The sequence below is a fragment of the Acipenser ruthenus genome, chromosome 3, assembly GCF_902713425.1.
Source record: "Acipenser ruthenus chromosome 3, fAciRut3.2 maternal haplotype, whole genome shotgun sequence".
Taxonomy (NCBI): domain Eukaryota; kingdom Metazoa; phylum Chordata; class Actinopteri; order Acipenseriformes; family Acipenseridae; genus Acipenser; species Acipenser ruthenus.
Genome location: NC_081191.1, coordinates 85,805,519 through 85,831,150, shown reverse-complemented (window position 1 = coordinate 85,831,150; position 25,632 = coordinate 85,805,519). Strand labels below are relative to the sequence as shown.

The 25,632-nt window shown below is 37.2% G+C and overlaps 1 protein-coding gene across 4 annotated transcripts in view; it reads right to left on the bottom strand.

Annotated features, from left to right (window-relative positions):
- Positions 1–25,632, bottom strand: part of LOC117394182 (sodium/potassium-transporting ATPase subunit beta-1-interacting protein 3-like) — a 137,727-nt gene that overhangs the window by 50,377 nt on the left and 61,718 nt on the right. For all 4 annotated transcript variants that reach the window (XM_059018185.1, XM_059018170.1, XM_059018177.1 and 1 more), the window contains exon 3: positions 22,445–22,525. In XM_059018185.1, the coding sequence (XP_058874168.1) occupies positions 22,445–22,525 (81 nt within the window). The remainder of the gene's footprint in view (positions 1–22,444; positions 22,526–25,632) is intronic.

The following is a 25,632-nucleotide window of genomic DNA, read 5'->3' as shown; positions in this document are numbered from 1 at the left end:
ATTCTCTAGCTGCCGCATGCAGTTAATCCACAATTGACCATTGAGACGCTGGGAGCCAACGAAGTACAAGAAACTTGATAAAATGCAAACTCAAGCTGTGCAGCAAAATGCATATTCCTTACGCACTACATTTTAATATCATACATAATTGATATTTTTTCAATGGGTAAAGCACCCAGTATGGAGATTATCTGGAGCGCTGGCTGAAACACTAATAATCTACAATTTACAACCTCAGATAACAAAGTGATCATAAGAACCACTTAACTTGCCATACACACACTAAATGAGATGTATTAAAACAAAACAAAACAAAAAAATGGCAATCCTTTTTAGATTTGTTACTTGTGCCGTCCTTAGGGATCTTTTGGATAAGTTGCGTCTGGTGAAGAGAGCAGTTGCCATGATTGATGGGTTTAGTTTAGTCAGGTTGTTACTAACTTGCTTTGGCATGATAGCTCTGGAGATGATGGCTTTTGTCCAGCCTACATTCCCTCTGCCGTCACATGTCACAGGCTCTGCAGGGACATTTCTTTCATGGGATACTGCCCCACATGTCAGTGGGTAATTTATTTGGGCTCCTGCTCTTTGTGCCAAAGCAGCAAGACACCACGAATAGCAGGGATCTGAACCCTGTCCAGCAACACAAGGCTTGGAATTTCTCCAAAGGCAGTGGTACTAATAAATATCTTCCTATTACAAGTAAACACACATGGGTAAAACATATAAGACACTAAGGTAACATTCCTAAATTAAATATGATGCAGACTTAGGTGTTTCAGATTTAATTTACATGGAATTTTCAAACTTATTTTCTATATTAGCATATGCAACCATATTGTTGAATAACGTTTGTAGTATTTCATGTTTTACTAAAATGTATGGATCTGCGGTTTCTTTAGGCCACTTCACTGAAGTAATCAGACATCACTTTTAAACAATGATGACAATCACAGGTGATTTTGAAAGCATAAATTCAGCCTAAGCAAATTTAGTCATAAGGCAGCCATATCCCATATCATCCAGTATTACTAAAAATGTACATATTTAGTCAATACATGGAGCTTTTAATCTAATCAATTTGAGTGTCACTTAAGTATAATTCCACATATTATATTATATTTGGGAGTACGTGCAACATACATTTTTATTTTGTATTGCTGTATGTTCAGTAATGCATGTGGCTCAGTAGCTAATGCTGGAGAGCCTAGTATATATGATTCTTTGCAAAGCCACTTTTCTTATTCTGGGTCACTGTATTTTACATGCTATAATTTTTACTAACGTAACACCTGTTTGAGGATTTTAATATTTGGCATTAGGCTCGTTTGCTCTCCACTCAAGTAGTGGGTGGAGCTCAAGGTCTCCCATTGAGGGTATGCGGTGAGAAGAAGAGCTAGTGAGCAGTCCAGTACTCTGTCATATTTGCAAAGTTACACTGAGATCATCTTGTGCTTGCTGAACAGCACCTATAAATAAGAGGGGACCTTTATTTTCAACAGTCAGGATGACACAGACGACCATTGCTTCCAAAAACACAGGCATTTAAAACCAACAGTACAGTACATGTTCACAGACATGCACTTTTTATATGGAAGGCTTTCTATCCAGCACAATTTATTGTTTTAACTCAAGTGGCTTACTTTTTTCTCATTTAGTTATCTGGAAACTAATCACATCACTGAAAAATAATAACAATAACAATAATAATAATATTTTTTTATAATCTATAAAACTAATGACAGCAATGATAAAGTAAAAGACTGTTACAACAGAACCACTGGCATCCAATTACACTGGCTATAAAATACATTCTAAATGAATGTGATAAATGAATGCATTTATTGTGTCCTGGGAAGAAGCATTCGCTGTACAATACCCCATTAACCTAATGATTTCTCCTGGAACACATTACCATAATGAAGCATATCTCACATGAAAGAGCTTGGAAAATTGTATAAAATGAAAGAGGTAATTAGCACTGAAAAAATAATACATTTCTAAAGTTTACGATATTTTTTAAATCTCTGTTTAATTGCATTTTTTGTGTATTTCTATTAGGAGGATCATGTTTAACACGGTGTCTTTTTAACTTAAGATATTGCGATGCATCAGATGCATGACAACAAGCGAATATTTGCCGTGATGTGACACAAATAAGAGCTTATACTTCTAAAAGTACCTAAAGACCTTTGCTTAAATATTATATGTACATCTGTCATGAACTACTACTGTGCATTGAAATACAGTTCTCAAAAATACTTATCTAGGCCACCATATTTGGGTGGTTTAAAGTTATTTCATTTTATTACATTATTAAATACCGCTAAATGTGCAGTGCCTGTCACTTCAACCAGTATTTAATGGCTTAAGTCAGCAAGACTTATTTCAGGGTAATTTGCAACATGCCTGTTTTGAGAGTTTTTGTTTTGTTGTGTTTAAAAATGTCTGTTAAAAGATCCAAAGATAAAATAGAATTGTTTGGTTGTTTCGGCTGATAACCATTTTTATTATTTATTTAGACCTGGGTGTAGTATTTCACAATATCCCTTCTCACTTTGTAATTTAGGAACCTCAAAGACAAGCAACAACATGATTTTATTTTCACAGAGCTGTTGGATACAACGGCTGCTACGAAAAAGCTTTTATATTTAGTATTTTATCTTTAAATTGTACATTTAAATTTAGTTACACTATTAGAACAAAGTAAACTTAACACCATAAATGAGATACACTCTCTGTAGTTCTTTCATAATCAGATAAATCACAAATCTTGTTGTTTCGGTTGATAGTAAAAAGTAGATGTATGTGGCAAGCTGGCCTGTGCGGTGACGTCAGCAGACAGCATTCAGAACTGGGCAGACACATGGCAAATGACATTTAACAGAGAACAGTGTAAGGTACTGCACGCAGGCAAAAAAAATGTGCATTATAAATATCATATGGGAGATACTGAAATTGAAGAAGGAATCTATGAAAAAGACCTAGGAGTTTATGTTGACTCAGAAATGTCTTCATCTAGACAATGTGGGGAAGCTATAAAAAAGGCCAACAAGATGCTCGGATATATTGTGAAAAGTGTTGAATTTAAATCAAGGGAAGTAATGTTAAAACTTTACAATGCATTAGTAAGACCTCATCTAGAATATTGTGTTCAGTCATGGTCACCTCATTACAAAATGGATATTGCCGCTCTAGAAACAGTGCAAAGAAGAGCGACCAGATTTATCCCGGTTTCAAAAGGCATGTTGTATGCAGACAGGCTAAAATAATTTAATCTATTCAGTCTTGAACAAAGAAGACTACGCAGTGATCTGATTCAAGCATTCAAAATCCTAAAAGGTATTGAGAATGTCGACCCAGGGGACTTTTTCGCCCTGAAAAAAGAAACAAGGTCCAGGGGTCACAAATGGAGATTAGATAAAGGGGCATTTAGAACTGAAAATAGGAGGCACTTTTTTACACAGAATTGTGAGGGTCTGGAACCAACTCCCCAGTAATGTTGTTGAAGCTGACACCCTGGGATCCTTCAAGAAGCTGCTTGATGAGATTCTGGGATCAATAAGCTACTAACAACCAAACAAGCAAGATGGGCCGAATGGCCTCCTCTCGTTTGTAAACTTTCTTATGTTCTTATGTCAGACCTGGAAGAAACACAGCACTGCGAGGTGATATGGTGAATGAAAGGGAATCCACAGCAGACTGGGGTATGGATTTATTAAATGAACAAAATAAAACGTTTGAACACAAAAACACTTTGTAAAATAAAACGGCACAGTAGCAAAAACTGACAAACAAAACGAACAGACACTAACAAACAGCACACGAACGCTAAACACACAACAAGTACCGTGCTGGCCCTCCAGCACGATAGCAATTGTTAGCTTTTACTTTTAATTATTTCTCCTCTCTCTTCCATTCCTTCTCCCTGAATACACAACCCAGAGTGAGTGAAACACTACATCTTTTATGCAGCTGCAGAGACTCGATTGCTAATCAATCTTTCAATTGGAATCTCGGTACATCTGCATGTGAACTAATCTTTGCACTCCTCGTGCTCACATATTAATACACATTTTATCTGCACATGAAGTGATTGTGCAATCCTCGTGCCTAAATACAACTATATATTTTAAATCACTCGTGCTTCACAGCCCCATTATATCCCGTGCACCAATATGTATACACCAACATTAATACACCACACGCAACATTTAACATAAAATGCGCACAGGGGCGGGGCACACTGCCACAATGTACTATACTTTACTGTGTAAAGACCCTACACTAATACGCTAACGACACTGGAAATAATGCATGATCAACATGCGCTGAAATCAAATTGCAATTAATTTAGTTCTCAATGCACAATAAGGTTCTATTGCTATTAGAAAATGGATACGTTAAAAAAAAAAAAAATCTGTTTATTTTTTTGGTAATTTTAAGCAGCACTAGTTTTTGTTGATAATTAATACAAAATGATTTCCTATATTCCATAAGTAATGTGGTTTGTTGATAATTCCATTTGTGGTCTGATAGCTCCAGGCTTTATTATCCTAGCGGTGGACGATGCTATTTCCAATAGCCTAAATAATACCTAAATACAAAAAAAAATCTCCTACTTCCATGGAGCTGTTCTTCAGTTTGGGTAAAATGTAAAAGAAGAAAAGTACCTGTAACTTTTTATGTTTATGATTAGGATATGAGTGCAGGTTTGTGTATTTGTGTAAGTGGAATCATGTACTGTCATCACTCTTTGTCAGGCTTAAGAGAGACCAGATTAAAGGGTGTAAAACAGCACATATATCCACAGCCTGCATCCTGGGAATATACACAATCCAATTTCTTCAGACTACATGTCATAGCAGAATCACATCAGTCACATTATTTCAGACTTTTCTCTCACGTTGGTCTTTGTTTAATTTCTTTTCCCCAATCTTATATAAATTCGAATAGAAACACTAATCCTGTAATTATTGCTTGTCACACAGTAGCAGCTTTCCAGACAGGCTAATTCATATTTAAGTGAGGGACAAAGAAAAGGCACACTTTTCCAATACAACATGTAGCAAGTAATTGATTACATCTGCCAGACAGAGGGCAGGGCCAGGTAATAGCCATTCATCTTACAGAAAACACACAATTAACAGTGAATTTATGTGAATGCTCCTGCAGGAGCCACTGGAGTCCAGTGCTCATTAAAGAGATGGAATTAGTTTCTTTCTACTTAACTTCCCCCTTGGAAGCTGTGGAGGCAGGTGTTAAACTTCACTTCACATTTTTCTACTGTGGAGTTGCAGGGAGTTTTTTTTTTACTGTAGAGTTGTGCGCTCCAAAGATCCCTCAGTAACATTTGGAGCCCCACAATTAAAAATGTGACCCCACAAAACATAATAACCCATTTAAAACACTTTGTAAATGTTGTTACTATAATTTATAACATGTACAATTATTACTTGCAATTACATCTATGGTGTATGGAAATCGTGGACCTCATAATTGTTTACTGTTAAGTTTGAAATATTAATTTCCTATCCACTACATTTATTGAATGGCTGTATCCCTGTACGCTAATTAGATGGCTGGAATGTATGCTGACATTGTAATCATGTGGAGAATGTGCTCATATCTTGAAATTTCTTCTCTGACTTGAAAATGTAGGCAGGTGTCACGACAACGTAACACTGTTTCAACAGCATCACTGTCTCAATCTATGCACGTCATGTATATGAAGTATTTGAGTTATTGCATTTGGCATTTTCCTTGATGAATCATTGATTTTCAGCTCCATAACAGAACAGAAGAACTGTCAGGGGTCATTTTGGTTGCTTTTTTGAGGTGACAGGTGTTATAACTGGAGATTTAAATGCAGTCACATAATTAATTTAAAAGTCACAATAGGAAAATCCAACTTCCAGACAATTACAAATGCTGTAAAAACAAATATACTGTAAGTGATTCAGCAACAATGCAAATAATTACTAGAAAGACACAGTGCACATTCATCTAAAAGTCTCTAACGTGGATCCCCTGAAACTATTTAAATTAAGTTTTCCATTACAGGATATTTTCGTCAAGCTTGGCCAGTTTAAGTTATTTAAGTGACTTGTGAGAGGGTACACCCCACCCCTGTGTTTGTCTGTATTATTTTGTATTACTATAACCTGTTATCAGTCCGCCCGTCACATATCCACCCTGACCGTTTATCCGCCACGATCAACCTCTTCAGCAACGTTTATTATTCAACAGAGAAGATTAGTTCAGATACTGTAGATCCTACCAAGGTTTTCATACACTGTGTTGTATGTGCTCCGTGCACGCCCATTGCTGGGAGTGTCACACCAAGCTGTTCAGTGTGTAAATAAATCCTGTTCGCTTGCAGGGCGTATCAACTTCAACTATCTCGATCTCCTGCCTGTCACTCAGCAGCGAATGCACGCACCCACATGGCAGACGGCTACCCTGTCACAAGCATTAATACCCTGTATCTTTCTAAACAAGGGATTTAGGGGAGCTCCCTAATAAAAGCTGAATCTCAAAACAATAATTGTGTGAATATAGCAATTGTTACATCTGTGTATAATGGTATTTAAAACAAGATTCATTCATCCGACTTTTTACATATCTGCCCTTACTCTGGCCCTGCTGCAGTCAGATAGGTGATGCATTACTGTATTAGTGTAGGTGTGTGGCAGCATGGCAGGGTGTGCGTTGTGTGGGGAATATTGGGTGGCAGGGAGGAAGTTAAAATCCTCCCCGCAAACACACGTGGGAAAGTTGCTGGATAAATGTCAACTGAATAAATGTTTACATGATTAATTAAGGCTCCAGCCACGGGTGTATAAAATAGGTGTTCACGGGTGTTAGGGAGAATGAGTGTGGAGAATTAATGTCGGTGTTCGAGGTGAAGGTTTTTTGTGCTGTGGTGAAAATATATATGAGAAATTATCGTGGGTGTTCAGGGGAGTTTGTATTTGTGAAGCCGTGTGTATGTTTTGGAAGTGTTTAAACCTGCAGCTTTCTTGTGTTTGAGTCTCCCTCTGGTTAATACAGCCTGCCAGTGACATCATCCTGTCACAGACTATACCACAGTCATTCTTACAAAAAAGCTTATAGTCCAGTTTTTGAGCCATTCTGCTTCTGTTGCTTATGGACCCATTTATTTTCATTCTCCTGGCAGTTTACTCTCTAAATTAAACATTTCCTCAGAAAGGCATACCAATGCGTGTAAACAACAAACTGAATGATGACAGAATGGGGAATTTGTGATTTGGATTTGGAAAACCCAACAGCAGGAAAACCTCTTCTATCAGGAGAAGAGGTGATTGAAAAAGCAGAATACAATTATACATTTAAGAAAAATGGCCTACAGCCAAAAACGTTGACAAGAGTGCCATTTACTAGATTATGCAGAACACTGAACTGTAAAGGGACTGGATAGTAGCCCATGTCATCAAAACCAACTAGAGGGGAGTCACAGTGTTCAATAACAGGTCATACAGTACCTGCAAACTCAATAGCTTTAGCCCATACACTATGGATTAAGCTCTCTACTTATTTATTCGTTTTTCCGGCAGCAACTGCATTACAGATAACTGTATAGCAGATTCAGTTGTATTGCTGAAGCCCAATTATTTGTGTAATCATTTCATTGTGTACATTACTTACTGTATGTAACGTACAAAAAAATGCATATTTTTTCATTAAGCCAGGCACCTATTTATTTCTAAATGAAACCTTTAATTTTCATTGGATGTCATTGGCTGTCTTAGTCATTGTGACAGAACAAAATGGTTCTTGGTGATACATCTCCCTCCCGACCTGTGAGGGCACTGTGTAAAGGGAACAGTGCCCTGGACCAGATGGCCAGACAATTAATTCCCAGGGTTATGAGGAAGTTGGTCATCCAGAAAGGGGACAGCGCTCCGGTACACTAAATCATCGACCCGGAAGGGAAACGATGTGGCAGCCGCGGATTGGAGGAGCTGTTGCACTCGTTAACCAAGGGGTCATGATAGACAGTACAAAAGGGGACGGAGTGAGGTGATCTGTTCCTTTGTATGGTTAATGGTGAAACGGAAGGAGAACGGGAGAATTGTTATCGTGAGTATTTGTTTTGTTTTGGTTCTGTTGTGTCTAAAAAAATACACTGTTTGTTCTTATTAGACGGCTGAACGATTCGGAGCTGTCGCCAAAGGCCAGCACTTACCCGGACATCACTGCTCTGTGTCACGAATAAACTGTAAATACACCACAAGCTCTTTAGCACGCACTGTGGACTTGTGTTTGTGTTTTGTGTTACGTGTGAGTGTTTAAGTACGAGACTGTTATTATTTCGGGACCAACCCGTGGTTTACAACCAAGCAATACACGCCGCTGTATTGCTTGTTAACATTATTATTTGCTGTATTTGGGTCATCAGACCAACTGGATTATAAAAAAAAACACCATTGCACCTGGATTATCATTGTCTGTCTGTTCATTGATCACTGCTGCATTACCTACACCTGCACATGGTTAACAAACTACTGATTTTGCTTCATAAAGGTTGCCAGGTTCAATAGGGCTTAAAGGTCTGTTTTAATGATCTATGCAGAGGTGGATCTTAATACCATTAATCCTGATTTATTGAACCACCTATTAACATAATTTCATCACTATACATTAGTAATACAGTGGGAAGAACAGGTTAATAGGTTTAAGGGTGATGAAATTGAGTTACACACATGAAATACTCAGCCCCCTTAGTATTCAATAAAGATTTAAAAATCAAACTGAAAAATTCGTATGTCATAAAAAAGTACTGAATAATTTATATTTACACATTTCTGTGTTTTACCTTATCTATTCCTATTTTTTTTTTTCTCTAGTGGATTACATTCATAAAATGCATGTAAAAGAAACAATACAATTGCATAAAAATCCTGTGCACTTAGTCCAAAGAAACATGCACAACTAATACTGATACCGAGCCAGCATTGCTATTGGAAATACCCAACACTGCTAATATTTGTGATGTATCACTATTGTTATTACTGCTTTTATGTCTTGATTTGTTCTGTCTTAGGTGCTCTAGTCAGTAGAATACTGTAGCTGTGTTTCTGAACAAAAAGAACACTCAAGAGACTTTGTTGCTGCAATCTCTTTCATTTTACTTGTCTGGCCTGTTCAGTATGCGCATTCACAACTTTTCAGGTCAGCACCCAACTGAGAGTGTACACATTCAAGAGTGTTGAGGGCAAACAGGTTAACCATGACTGGAAAAAAGTTGAGCATTTCTAAAAGGTTCTACTCTGCCATGGTGCTTTGTTAGCAAGTCATGCATTTCAGGGGAGATTGTATGTGTGGGGATTAAATTAACCTACAATATTCAATTTTCCTAATAGCTTAGAGCTATGGGTCTATCAGGTCTAAATTAAACGATTTACCATTTTGACAAACATGGATGAAATTAAGCTTTGCTTATAACTTTTGCTTTGTTTGGACACCACTTTGAACTCCCTAGATAATAAGAAACAACTGTTTTTTACAAACACATTTCTATTACAGAATATCACATTTATTTTGCACCGGATGGCTGCAAATGCAGTTTATCTGCTAACATGGGCATGAACAGGGCAGTTGATGCCAACCATGTCTCCTTGACATCGTGATCTGGCACTTACAGTAACACTCTATTCCAGTACTGGGAGTCCCATGAGGATAGCTGATAATTGTTTGGAAAGATTGGTAATAGAAGGCTAACCTTTGTAACAGGCAGACCAATAATACTGACTTGTTCAGCACAGTTACAGTACTTTATAAATGAATATGACTGTCTTTAAGCAGTGTTCTAATAACCAGATCTTTTTTTTTTGTAAATTGTAGGTTATGTTCACACAACAGAAAGAGAAATCGCTACAATAGATGTATTAAGTTAATGTGTTGTTGCAAGTTTAATATCATATATAGAATACTTCATATATTGTTCGGTTTGATGTTTCACACATCTGAAATCCAAAGCAATTTTAATGAGAATTCATCTTTTCTGTAAGTTTACAGTCCTCGATTTGCACCACCTTACCTAAGGTAACATTAGGTAGTTCAAGGGTAGTTCATGCTTACCTTGGTCTGTGAAACCAGCCATTTATGTTACAAAATAAAAAAAGATGCACATAAGATACCTTAAATTAACATTAGCTTTGCCTATTACTTGTTTTTAGTAGCATACTGTACCAAGCAACATTACAGATGGGTAGGACAAAGGCTCAGGACTGTTAGGGGTTGGGGTACATTTTACCCCTGGTACCCCCAGGCTCTATATCAAAGGTTGTCTAGTACTGTACTACATTACATTAAAGTGGAGGCAGTGTTGCTGTGGAAAACCTGTTCATCAAAGTCAATACTGTATAAATCATGTTTTTGGTTGCATACGTTGCAAATATAAGAGTTTTTATCTCCATGTTTGAAAAGATATCCAAACCTTATCACAATTAAAAAAAACACCCTTTCTATAAATGTAACAAGCGTTGTATAGCTCCAGATTCTGATCAACTCAAGAAATGACCTTCAGACCTTTAAAATTATAATAATTGTTCAGAAATCTTCATATTTTAAATGTTGCTAATCTGTATTTTATTAAATTGCGAGAATGGACCACCATGTATATACATGTACTGTAATGAAGCGAAAGGCAACTGGTTTACTTTATGAAGCTGTCTTGTACCTTGTGCATTAAAGGAATATGGTTTTTTTTTTTCCAGAAACCAATGCAGATAATTCCTCTAGTAAAGACCCAAGTCAGTCTTAACTGGTCCTTTGTTTTCTTGTGCTGTGCCTTTGCTGGACTGGTATAGTGAAGTCATTAAATATGATGTACTCTGAAGTTCAACAAAGAGGTGAAATCACCTCTATTAAAACAGTGTCTCATACAGTAAAACAAATAACACTCAGCACTGCATTTCAAGCTATGCTGAAATCACTTTTTTTTAATATATATAAAAATGTGAATAATTCATACTAGAAGTGTAAACCAAGAGTATAAAACCATATTGTCATTAAAACTTGTCAGCAGCCACATCTTGTGTTACTTTTTTAAATCACTTGTCAGAGCAGATCAGCAAGATTATACACCCTACAGTTTCACAGAGCTCCTTTCCTGCCAATCTGTCAGTTTCCACTCATTAAAAATCCACCTTAAAATTGTTATTTAAAATAAAACAAACATGAAAGCATCAGCTGTGGACTGGTTTAATCGTTAGTGTCCCCTTGTCTGAATAAAACTGGTGTACAGATAATAAGCTGCTAATAATAATAATAATAATAATAATAATAATAATAATAATAATAATAATAATAATAATAATAAACATATAAATATATATAACATAAATGGTGTTAAACATGTATTTGTGTTTTTTCAATGTACATGTATTCAATTTCCAGATTAGTTAAAAAAAAAGGGAAATAGTTGTTATAGTAACATATCAGCAGATCATGAACACCTAACAAGACCTATTAGCAGTGCAACACACAGAAGAAATTTTTTAGATTGTTCTCGGGCAATAGTCAACACTATGCCGATATATTGTATCAAGAATCTAAATCAGCCTAATTTGTGCAGTTTCCTTTTTTCCCACCCACAGATATCACCTCCGATCTCCACCGTAGCTGGGTTGTCGCAGAGAGCAAGTGTCTTTCTCCTTGCATGTGTTTGTTAATGAAGTGAATCAGAGCAGTATCCAAACACTGGGCTGGATCAGAGGTGCCTCCATCCATCATGACGAGGCTCTCCCAGAGCTCAGACAGATGGCAAGCCGGGGAGCCAGGCTGGAGTAATTGATGAAGTGGAAGATGGAAGCAGGAAACCTACTTACACCTCCCAGAAGCATTGGCCTGCTTTGCCCTAGTGCAACTTATCATGTAAATTGCTAATTCCTTCCCAGCAAGGGGCACCTAAATCAAGATTACCATGAATACAGGGAATTTTAACAAAGTTAAGGTCCATGTTATGCATTTTATTATGTTTAATTGTGAATATTTCCTAAGTAAAAAAAAATGGAAATAGCCAGTCTACTGTGCTAATAACCATGACAGTTTCATCTCAGATCGTCACATGATAAAAGGAGATATAAAGCTGTTCACTGTGGTGTAACAGCAAAGTGTCAGAAGCCTTTGTTCTAGGCTGAAGAAGTGCTTTGTTTTAGCCACTGAAATTTTTTTTTTTTTTTCCTTTCACTACCGCAAGACCATAACACAGTGTATGATTTGTCAAATTTGGAGCTGGTTGGTTAAAATACACAAACTATAAAACACCAGGTGAGTGTTGTTTTTTTTTTGTGGCATTTATACAAAAAGTATGCCACATGTACAGGAGTCTGTTCAAATAATATGCATTTGTTGTGCACTGCATACAGTCTCTGTTTTGAATTATACAGCATCCACTTTCACTTACTTTCAAGGTGTTTAAAAATTGCATTCAAAGTAAAAGAAAAAAAAATCTACTAGGTTTGCCTCAGGAGAAGTTGTTTTTATAAATGACTTCCATCAGAAAGTCATTACTTGCTGTGCATTTTTTATGTGCTCTGTGTTAATCACATATTCTGTAAACAGAACTGTAGACAGATGAGTTATATAGGTCAATAGATTGCTCCCCCTTCTCCTATATAGCCTTACTGATGCATTTAGTAAAATCCTTTATCCTTTCAACAGCAATGGTGCTCTGGAATCATCTAAAGAGTGGAGAGACTGAATGAAACTGCAAAATGAAGCACTAATCAGCCTGAACACATATTCCTGTGCAAGGTACATGCAAAGAATATCGTTCACAACAAAGATTGAAGAACCTGTTTTTGAGGATCTTCCCAAAACGCAGCCAGCACAGGAAATAGCTCACACTCTCCAAGCAGAGCCAGGGACAGTGTCGGTCTTTATATTAGACATGACTGCAAATAGCCCTACAGAGAGACCAGCTCTATAATGGCAGCTAATTGGGGAGTAATCTATGGAAGGAATATTAATATCACAATACCCCAAAATAACATTAAAATACAAAAGTCTTTTAAATCTTACTTTAAAAAGTGGCGACAAAATGTACATCATTTATAAAATAAAGAAATAGTATAAAACAACATGGTACATGTCCCCTTTAAAATACATATGATAATTATATATATATAAAAAATGATTTTAATCTTACTTTAAAAAGCAGGGACAAAAGGAAGGTACATCATCTATATAAAAAAATAATTGAATAATTAAATTATTGGCACCCTTGATAAAGATGAGCAAAAAAGACTGTAGAAAATAAATAATACAAGTACTGAGCTATATTGTAATTTTCCAACATGTGGAATATATTTGACTTTATTAATAATTCAATGGAATCAACCAAAATTACACATTTCTGAAATCATAAATTTATTTCGAAAACAAATGAAGTGTCACAATTATTGGCACCCTTGTTTTCAGTACTTTGTGCACCCTCCCCTTGCAAGGATAACAGCACTGAGTCTTTTTCTATAATGTTTAATGAGATTGGAGAACACATTGGGAGGGATCTTAGACCATTCCTCCATACAGAATCTTTCCAGATGCTTCAATTGAAACCACAGGTTTTCAATGGGGTTCAAGTCCGGAGACTGAGATGGCCATTGCAAAATGTTGATTTTGTGGTCAATTAACCATTTCTTTGTGGATTTTGATGTGTGCTTGCACCCCCGCTTCCCTCGGGCCCGCAGAAGAGCATGAAACCTGACTGCTGAAGATCCTGGATAGGCTGGAAGTCTGTGCTTTGAAGCTTTCCTGAGACAAATGCCAGTTTTGTCAGCCGTCTGTGAAGTACGTGGGGCTTATTGTGCCGGCCCAGTGAGTAGCAACCGATCCAGACAAAGATGAAGCCGTCGCCACATGGGAACGGCCTAATAATCTAAAGAGTTTCAGAGCTTTCCTAGGGTTCTGTGGATATTATCGGAGGTTTGTGAAAAACTATTCATCCATAGTGAGACCCCTCACCAATCTCACGAAAGGGTATCCACCAGTACAAAGGGCTAAGAAAGCTGCCATGAAAACACCAGACCAGAGTTACTACAGTGTCCAAACCATAGGAAACTAAAAGAGAAAATCAGTAGTTTATGTGACAGCAGTAATTTAGGGACTAAAGACAACCAAATCGCAGATTGGTTGTCTTTAGTATTTACAAAGGAGGATTTATACAATATACCAAAGTTAACAGAATGTACACAAACACCACTACCAGAGTTTGATATAAAAGAAAATGAAGTACTAAGGGAGCTAGCAGCACTTAAAATAAACAAATCCTCAGATTTTTAAACCAATATGTTGTATATTTAACAAATCTATAATAAAGGAGCCATCCCACTGGACTGGAAAATTGGCAATGTTGTTCCTATATTTAAAAATTAGGGCAGCAGTGTGGAGTAGTGGTTAGGGCTCTGGACTCTTGACCGGATGGTCAGCCAACTCCCAACTCCCAATTAGCAATTTTAATAATACAAAGAGATTTAGACAAGATTGAAGCTTGGGCTGACACATGGCAGATGAAATGTAATGTGAATAAATGTAAAGTCGTGCACATAGGGTGCAAACACATTAGAGGCAAGTACAACATGAATAATAACTAAGCTATGTACGAATAGGATTTGGGGGTAGTTGTGGATGAATCTGTTAAGCTAACTAGTTCGGAAAAGCTATAAAAAAAGGCAAATAGCAGAGGCTATCGGTTCCTTCAAGAATAGACTGGTTGCTGTAATAAACAATATTGTATAACCCTCTCTGTGACCATAATAAGACCTTTAGCTAGTTGCCTGAAGGAAGGGTGGTCTGTCTAGCTACGGATTCCCAGAGGTTTTTTGTTTTTCCTCTCCTGAGTGTTAACGGACCACGCTGGCACCAAAGCGAACGAGCGTAGGTGGGCCAAATGGCCTTTCCTCGTATTGGAATTTCTTATATTTCTTATTTGGTTGCTGAAGACAGGATATATTGGTATATCTTGGCATTTTCCTAGCTGTTGTGATTCAGCATTCAGTTACCCCACACCAACTAGCCCCTGGTATTCTGGAAGAGACCTGAAGTTATATTCACCTCTTTAGATCAACAACTCAGGACTCCCCTCCTGTGGTATAGAAGGTAAACAGTTGTTCATTCACATTTATCATATTCTGTGCTGTGCAAGGTGGAGAGGGAGGAAAATCACACCAATGATCCAGTCAAGTAAAAGAAAATCCATATGTTTTAAGTTGTGTATGGGTTCTGATTCATCTGTGCTGAATTCACTCTCTTTCAAATGCTAATTCAAACCATATCATTTTCTTTTTGTTGGAGAATACACTGATACAATTGATTCTCTGAAGAAATGGGCCCTTAGTAGATTGCACCAACACTTCAAAAGCTTTTTTGTTATCTGAAACTGTGGATTAAAAAAAAAAAAATCAGATACATTTGTTACTAAACCATGGAATTTCTCACAGCAAACTTGTGTTTTGTTTTGTCCATGTTAAAATGTAATACTCTGCAGTGGTTAAAGTGGGGAGGAGTATGTGCTGGTATGCATACAGGTAAGAAAAAAACGGTATGACATACTGACAAAAGAAAAAAAAATCTAGGAGGGGAAATAAAATAATATAATGTTATACTGCTGCAAAACACCTAGGCTTACCTTTTTAGTTTCGCACAAAAAATACATTTAGCTTTAGTGTCTCTACAATTATTATATAGCACAGGTTTCCTTGTTGAGATAAACATCATGGTGAGAAAAATGTTAAAAAAAAAAGCCTGGCAACACGTTTCAGCTTGGATATAAATACAAATCAACAGGAAAAAGGAAGATTCCTTAAAAACTGAAAACTATTCAGTACTATTTACACACTACCTATCAGTACTGCTGACTGTGAGAGAGGTTTTTAATAAAATTAATATAATTAAACATAATCCGTAGCTCTGGCTGAATGTGGTAAAATCATCAAATTAATCCTCCCCAGAACATTTTTTTCTGTGTATACTGGCACCTTTTTCAAACCACTTTAAACACTGACACTGTGTATTATTTTACATTTGAACTCAGGCAAGGCTTAGTAACAGACGGATAACTATTCATCAAGTGACTATTTTTTTTCAGAAACAAATAAAACAAGGCATCTCTAAAAAAAAATAATTAAAAAAAAAAAAAAAAAAACTGGACTGGATGCAGGACAAGTAGATTTCTCCACGCTGGAACAGATGACAGATAAAATACATTATATTTAATTACTTGATGATTTGAACACAAAAAATCCACTCTCACTCCCCAAACATGTGTCTAATCCCTTTTTTTTATTAATGTTCCACAGGAGGAAGCTCAATATAAGGCTACTGTGTAAAGTAATAAAAGACAGTTACAAAGCAGTGGGCAAAAAAAAGCGAGAACCACAGAAAGCAATGCCAGCTTCTCTTTGTTGTTGTTCTGTGCTGCGGTCCTATTCAGCAGAACAATGAGTTTATCCCTGGCCTTGCTATTGTGCACTGAAAGGGGAGCTTGGTTTTCTCAGGGACCGTTCCCTTTGTGTCCACACTAAAAAAGAGAGTGACCAGTCAATGGTGCAGCCCCTCTGATAAACAAAGTCCTGTTGTTCCCATCATATCCATCTTTCTCTGTCTGAGTGCACACACTGGCTCGTAAAGACCAAAAAGCATCTTCTTGCTATTTAAAGAATTTAAGGAAGCCTGAAGTCTATGTTACTTACTCCCTTGTAAGAGAGATGATTCAGACCCCTATTAAAGAGTAAGTAGCGGGATTCGGTAATTTGTCATTTTTCTTTTCATTGTTAACATCCTGACAACTTTTTACACATAACTTTAAAGTTATTTTCAAAATGGCCGCTCTAGTGCAGTGATAGTGTAAGGATTATTGTCCACATTGTCATGCACTTGTTTGTTTTTTAAATTACTCTTCCTGCAGTTATTTAGAGGACAGATATCAAACTCCAGTGCACTAGAGTGCAAAAAGTGCAAAAAGCTGTCAGGATGTTAACAATGAAAAGAGAAATTACAGGTACCTTATCTAAACAGTTGTAGCAACACATGGGGATGTATAACACTGTATTTTTCTGAACCCCGCTATTTGCTCTTTAACACTGTTGGCTGCACAGTGTGCAATAAAACCTTTGTGAGCATTTTCCATTGATTAAGCGAGGTTCAATACTGTTTAGCTGCCAACCCCCCACTGGAGTTATTGCAAATTAGCTTCAGTGGTTTTGATAGCATTGGGTGAACCACCTTTTACAATCTGATTAAAAGAAAAGGCAGCAGCAAGCCCAAAGAATGATTATTTTCTTTTTTTGTTTATGTGTTTATGTAACAAGGAAATGTACCCATTGCGACCAATGCCTCATTTACAAGGGGGAGGCCTGGAAAACAGTAAAAAGACAATCACAGGTATAAGCAACACAATAAAAACATGTGATTAAAGCAGAAAACCAAACAAAAAAAATGTAACATGATAGAAAATTCAGAAAAGTGTAAACATCAGATACATGTTTTTACAAAAGGCAATATGACCCAGTCTCTCAAATGGTTTAAGACCATTTGATTTGATATGTCTCTATCCCTCCCACAGTTGCTTTGCTTAATTCAGTAGCTAGTCATCAATCTTCAAGCAACAGCAGACATTTCAGCTGATTTTGTGGGATCAAATTGTATAGCCAGTGGCGTGCTGTCTATGTATACAAAGCATGCATTGCATGCCTTGGAATATATTTTATTCTACAACATTTTTAAGTATATGGTAGCCCAAGAAATCGGTTTGCCTCGGCAGTCTTCTTGTTTTGTTGGTCAAGGAATGCTCCAAGTTGCATCAGGTTGCCTAGGCAACGCGACGCAGCGTGCATTTCACTTCCTGGTGGCCGTGCACAGGAAATCATTGAATCCTCCGTGACTGAACACTGAGTGGCGAGCAAACTCTTGTCGTCAAAATCAAAATGGAAAACTTAGTGAAAAGTTTGTTGACTAATCCATTTTGTACACCTAGCTATGTTTTGTTTTTTTTGTGAGCAGATAAAGCTTACTAATAACACCTCACTGCTGTAGGCCCCACGTCACTACACCTGCAGTTATTGCCGAATCAAAAGTAGTATGGTCAATTTTATAATAAAATCTTCACCATGTGTAATATCAAGTAACTGAACACTAGTTTGTTCTTCTAACTGTTTTTGTAAAAACTGGATGTTTCGACATACCCACAAGTTTTCATAAAGCTAAGTCTTAAAACAGTCAAACATAGCACAGCCTTTAGGAAACCTCATTTGCCCATAGGCCCTTCATCAAGTCTATAGACCAGGTGTAGGTTTTGTACTTTACATGGAAACACAGTACAAATAGCTTTTTGTACATTTTCTGTTTCTTTCACTGTATATGTATGCTCAATGTATTCATAAAATAAAAGGGCAGACTACAAGATGTCAGCAAGCTATCATAGGGGTACTGTAAAGGGTAGAATTGTCTGAAGATTTTAAGGCCAGTCATAGGAACTGGGTTTCAACGTGAATAGAAAATGCACCTTCAGTTGAATTAATTCCAGAAACTACAATTCTTCCCATGTAAATGGGATAAAAGCATGTTTCATAGGCTGTGGTCCAGTGGTTAAAGAAAAGGGCTTGTAAACCAGAAGGTCCCCAGTTTAAATCCCAGCTCACTCACTGACTCACTGTGTGACCCTGAGCAAGTCACTTGTGCTCCGTCTTTCGGGTGAGATGTTGTTGTAAGTGACTCTGCAGCTGATGCATAGTTCACACACCCTAGTCTCTGTAAGTCACCTTGGATAAAGGCGTCTGCTAAATAAACCAATAACATAGACCATTAGCAAGAGAAATTCTAAATAATGTATTATTATTTCAATATATACTCAGTTCCCATTTATATGACAAATAAACAAAGAAACAGCCAGAAATACAGCAATCGTTCTACTCGAAGACCAGATGCACTTCCTTTCAAAGCTACTGAACCCTAGATGTTTGCTCCATTCTGTCTAGTTCAGTATGGGGCACTGAACTACGGCTACAAAAGCTGTGCAGCTTCACGACCATGCAGCAAATGTTGAAATTATTCAACGTAAACCGATCCTATGCAATTTCACTCTGCCTTTAATGCACTTTAACTTGCACTTATCTGCTCCCTATTTTACTGTATTTAATCCTGCACTTAACCCAATCTGTAATATCTTGTATTTCACTTGCTCTCGTTTCTAACCCTGATGTAACTATCAACACTGTTATCTGCTCTTGAACTGCCCCGATATCAAATCGTACTGTGTTTTGTATTTGCTCTTATTAGGACTGAAGTCATTGTATTTTGTATCTTGCTCTTAATTGTACTGTAATTCTTGATATGTATTTTTTGTATACAACTGTAAGTCCCCCTGGGTAAGGACGTCTACTAAGAAATAAATAATATAATATAATATTATTATTATTTATTTCTTAGCAGACGCCCTTATCCAGGGCGACTTACAATTGTTACAAGATATCACATTATACATTATTCAGATATCACATTATTTTTACATACAATTACCCATTTATACAGTTGGGTTTTTACTGGAGCAATCTAGGTAAAGTACCTTGCTCAAGGGTACAACAGCAGTGTCCTCCACTGGGGATTGAACCCACAACCCTCCGGTCAAGAGTCCAGAGCCCTAACCACTACTCCACTTGCAAGTCTTGATTTTCATTTGCTTATTGTACTGTATAAATATGGAGTTAAAATAACTGCTTGTGCTACCTCCACTTAATGTCAACCAATTAACATAAAAAACTCACTTTACTAAGATGAAGAGATATTTAGATTTCAAATAATACAATCTGTTCCTCTTTATTTGCTGTGTTGAGTAAAACAAACTGTGTCCACAGATTACAAAGCAATCAGTCTAACAGATGGGACATCATTTCCTTGAATAACAGAAGTACTGTTCTTAGCTGTGCTGTTTCCTGTGGCTGACAATTCTCTTAGAGCAACGAATAGGCTACAAACTTGATTTCTATGTTTTCCAACCATTAAGTAGCCTATACTGTTCAGACAAGTTAACAATGCAATTTAATGTATGTGTTACAAATAACAAAATATTTAAATGATGTAATTGTTGGATAGACATTTATTATTACTATTGGATTAAATACATGTTCCTAAACGCAGAAATTATGCAAGTAAATTATACCGTTAAGATGCATCTCATTCTCTGCCTGGTCTGAGGCACGTGTTAATTATGATGCCAGTGAGGGTCAATTAACAGCACAACACAGATTTATGAATCAATAATATGCTAATAAGAAAATTGGTCTCTAAGGGCAGTTATTCTATCGTCGCCATGAGTGTTGTTTTTTTATGGTAAATGTCGTTTATGCATCACCCGATGAAATACTGTCATATTAAACACCATTACTGGCACGATAAAGGGTACGGTAAGCGTTATGCATATGTACCAGTATTACCAGTTTTAATCCAGACAGAAACACAGATGTGACCCGTGTGTGCTGAACTATATATTCCATGTCTCCTTATTCAGTGTCATGGAACGGTCGCAAGTGACATCAGACAGCAGTGACGTCAGACCATTATCTCTGGGGTTCAATTTCTGTAAAACTAGGACCCCCCAAAATATATTAATACCCTGTTGCACATTTACCCCCCTGGGACTATGTGTATGCCGAGCATGGTTCCTTAATTTGCTATACTTTCTGAGACACAGGTGAATAAAAAAGCATTTTAATCATTTCTAAAAAAAAAAAGAAAAACAGCTGTTTTTTACGCCACTCTGTATCTCAAAAACCATTCAACCAAATGCTACCCTGTAAAAACAACACTGTGCTCATTATGTACCAATTAATATTCTTTTGCAATTTATTAGAAACAACCTTAGGCTAATGCAGGAAGATGATTTGTGGCCACCATATGGCAGGCACCAGAGAGCACATGCATTATTAGAAACAAAATGTCCACTTCAAGTGTTAAAAAATGGAAGTCGAATAATGACAACTGACAACTAAGTTCCCTACATTTTATACAGTACATATTCTGGAGACTTTCATCTTCCCCTACCCCTCCCTCAACCCTTCAGGAACAACATGGGTTATCAGCTCTTAATATGAAAAGAAGTTAACTTCTATTTTCCACTCAACACAAAGGGGCTGATGTAAGGATACGTGCAAAGTGATTTGCAGTTGCAAAACACACATATTGCAGCCAAAATCAGCATTTTGCACGCGCAAGTCGTGTTTAGCGGCCGTAAAGTGGGACCTTAGCGGCCACTAAAAATGCGGCGTATGGAATGGTTTACACCTGGCATTCTGCACTCCTCAGAAAACTTTAATTTTATTTTCCATGTGCCAAGAGGACTTTGCTGCCCTTCCTCTGACATTTTTTGGTTTGGTTTGATTTTCATGCTCCACAAATCTCATGCAGCGCCTACTGCTCTCTGCACTCCTAACTCACCTCACTCCTGGGCTATAAGTGTGGCTGCTAAACAGACCAATGCACAGGCGGCGCTCATTGCGACCCTCATTATCATGATTGCGACTCATTATTTGTCCGTGTTGAGTAATTTGCATTGCTCTTAAGCTTACATAGGCCGCACTGCAAAATAATTGCCTGGCTGCAATGCAATTTGGATTTTGCAGCCTCAATTGTTTGCACTATGTCTATCCTTACATCATCCCCTAAATATAATTATGAAGTAGTATGCAGCAGCCATATGCAAAGATACTAATAGTTCAGACTATATTATAGGAGTTATACTCCTCGTAATATCCAGCTGAGGTCACATTATAAATTGCATTGACTTCCTGATTAACAGTCTCTAAGGCCACCAAAAGCCATGATTATTACCTGAAACAGTTGTTTCCACTTAATTTATTATCCTGCATAATATGACTGGTAATTACATTTCTACATTTAATGCAAGACTTACAAAAAGTAATTTGTAAACTTAATCTGACACCTTTCTATACATACAGTATACACCCATGTGTACAAATACATAATTAATTCATTTATTGACTCATTCAGGTCTTAGATTTTGTATTTTTTATGAGATACTGACACTTTAAAAATACATTTTGATAAATGCAACTGCCAGTCACAGGCAATATGACTGCACATGGCACAAGTAAAACCAGACAGCTGTCATCTCTCTTGGAATTCAATTGGCTCTGGTGCACCTTTGACTGGGCTATTCCTATTATCTTGTGTAATGTTAAAACAGGTTCATGTTTTTACATTAGGAAACCTGGAACATCTAAGTATGTCAATCTAAGTGTTTGAAAACAAATGGCAAGGAAAATAAACAGAATGACAGACCAGCATAATATACCAAACCGGCTCGTAATGCCTGATCATTTCTGATAATAAATCATTGCTTAAACACCCTGGTACTGTTGGTGAAGAAAAAACAAACACACACAGTGTGACTTTACATGCTTACCTTTGAAAGCCCTCCTACTTCCAAATAAAAACAGATAATGAACACATTCCAGGCAACCCACAAGGCGGTCCAGACAGAGTACTAGAGAGAAGGAGAAAGAAGGAGAATCCCATAAGGAAGAGCTCAGGGCATGGAGGGGATCGATGCAGGTCAAAATAGCTTGCATAACTGCATCTCCATTGGGAAACATTAAGCAGAGAGAGTGAGATAATTCACATAGGGAAGCCTCCCCTCTCTTCAGCTCCCTTGCGGCCTATAGCAAATTGCAAATCCATACCACGCCTGCCTCTAATATTGACTTGTAAAAATGTGATTTTATTTGACCTAAAGCATAAGCCAGCAAACTCCCTGCTTAATTTTATTGTATTTATTCTGCCAAATATGAGGCAGTGTAAATGAATTAGGAACACACAGAATCCTGATTTTGAGGAGAAGTATGTGTGAGGAAAAAGTGTGTGTCAGGCTTAGGTTGTACATGTGCAATAGATGTACCCATAGTAGATATACAGCAAATTATGTTTTCCCCCTATTTTTACTATATTGCTATTCTTTTCCTTCCCTGGGGAATCTGGTTGGAAGGTAACAGGACATTAAATATGTGTCAGTAATAAGGACATGAACAAGAAGGTTTACAAACTACCACCATGCAGCTATTCAATCATGCAGTTTTGAAATGCGGGCACTTCTGTTTTACTGGTAATATCACACGCCAGTGATGGATGAGAGTGGGATTTCAGGAGACTAAAATTAGACTTTAGAACATGGTCGCAGGGAAACAGGGTTGTTGTAATTTCCATTAAAAAGAATGCTCCTTGTTCTTATATGGGACACTATGTCCTGGATGTATAGAGACCCCTCCCCCTCCCAATTCACCACGTACCCACGTACCATTTCCCATGTCAGTGCGTGCTCTATTTCTTTACTGTGCAGTGATAACTCATCGAGAAATTATGATGTCAAAAAGGGTTCCTATGACAAAGTGATGTGTATCGAATAATTAATAGTACCACACAGAGTTGGTCAGCAATTGGAACTTCTCCAGGTCCATACCATGTGAACCGACTCAATGAGTGGAAGAACATAATATAAACTGATACAGTGGGGATTTCCTAATATTATTTTACTAACGAGGCCAGCACTAGATTGTAACTGAAGGCTAATGAGCCAGAAGATGCACAGAACAGGGGAGAGGGAAGACCACAAGGCGAGAGACTCTAAAACAGCCTGTTCCAGCTACATCCAGAGTAGCTGAAATTATGGATTAGAAGTTAAAGTCGACTATTTTTCAACTCTTTATTTATATTGTCACCATATTGTAAAAGAACATGTTGTTTTTTATTACCTTAAAGAGGGAGGGTATTTTTTACTGTAGTACAGGAAAGAAGGATTGTTTCTATAGTTCAGTTCAGCCAAGTTCACATTTTAAGTTTAACAAACATCTTTTTGACCAATCAGCTAACAACACTAATGACTGTCCATACAGCATATGTCATCATCAGTCTGTTTAAAGCTCACAGATCAACTTTCCACAGGGTCTTAATGACAGACAGTTGACCAAGGACTCTGACTGACTGGTCAAATCCTATGCAAACTGACTTTACATCACACAGTACTAGTGAATGCAGTTACTTAATAATTTGTAGTATAGGATCTGAGAAGAACTATAGTGTTCAGTCATTTTTCATATCTGGAAAATATGTCAGTTCTGATTTATGTGTAGGTTCCTATGTCAAGAAAGAGACCCTGAAGTTTGTTTAGCAGAACTTTCTCTTCACTGAATTTGCACTTCTTTAGCTTGTGGCGTCAGGGAAGCTGACAGCTTATCTGCTGTTCATGAGCAGAGTGCACAGATCATTTACAGATTTTTTTTTCCAAAATAACCATACTGCTGAACTGCACACGTAGCCAAGTCCTTTTTTTGTCAGCTCAGAAAAGCAGCATGGATAGGATTTTTTGAGTTTATCCCACATGTCATAATGACACTGCAACTTAATGTTTTCTCCATATAATTGCCAGTAATCAATGTACTGCCTTTAGCAGCCATATGTTCTAAATAAAGGGGTCTGGAGGAAAAAAGTAACAGAAAGCACAGATGTGTGTTTAAGACACTCTACAGCTGTAGCCTGTGACATACCTATATACATTCACATCATATGGTAGAATCATTTAAAATTAATATGTTTTTACCCTAACATCTGCCAGGGTTACAATGTTAGTTACCCTGTATATTTGTTCCTCTTATGGTATATACGTATATAATTATATTCAAGAAAGATTGAGTTTAATGAGTGTCTAAATGATTTACTTGCATAACACTTGCCAGACAAACCCAACATTCAGCTAATTTGCATATCATTTTCCATTGATCCTCGATCCCAATGACAATGGCTCTGAACTCTATTCTCTCTACACCTTGGAACACCTAGGTGGATTCATGGAATAAATCACGACTGCAAGACTACATTTAACAAATGAAACTGGGGGAGTAATAAGAATGCGCCAGTGTGAAGTGCTGACAGATGAGATTGATTTTGCTGTATTGCTTCAAATGACCTTGAGAGTTATACTATATTGCAATGGCACACAGATCTGACACAAGAGATACATTTAAGGATATGTGAAATGATTGAATGAGATTTGACGATAACTATATGAAGAAAGATGTTAAACCCAACACATTTTTGGATATTGTAAAAGTAAATACATGTAAATATTGTTAGTCTAAACAACAGTGTACTGGGAAATATATCTATGTGTGTTTTGTAAAATTATCTGTTGCAGTTTCTGCTTAGATTATTATTGAACTGGCTCACGAAATCATTTTTCATTTTTCTTCTGCAAATACTTCTCAAAGCTAGGGATATTAAATATTTTATTTTGAATAAAACACAGTTTGATGTTCATGAAACTGCACTTATGGGAATGCTTAATACAAGAATCAGTCACTACTTATGTCAACCACCAGAGGGTGATGGTGGCTGAGAAGGTAGCACAGTTAAGAAGTCCTCGACGGACATTAAGGACTGTCCGGGTGGTAATGGGGCCTTTAATGCTAAATCTTAAGGTGGATCTACACTGGAAGTGAGCGATGCGAGCAAATTTTGTCAAAAGCAAATACTAAAGCAGAACATGTCACGTGACCCTGTACCCCTTATCCCACCCGCTGTACTCCCACCCAATCCCACACA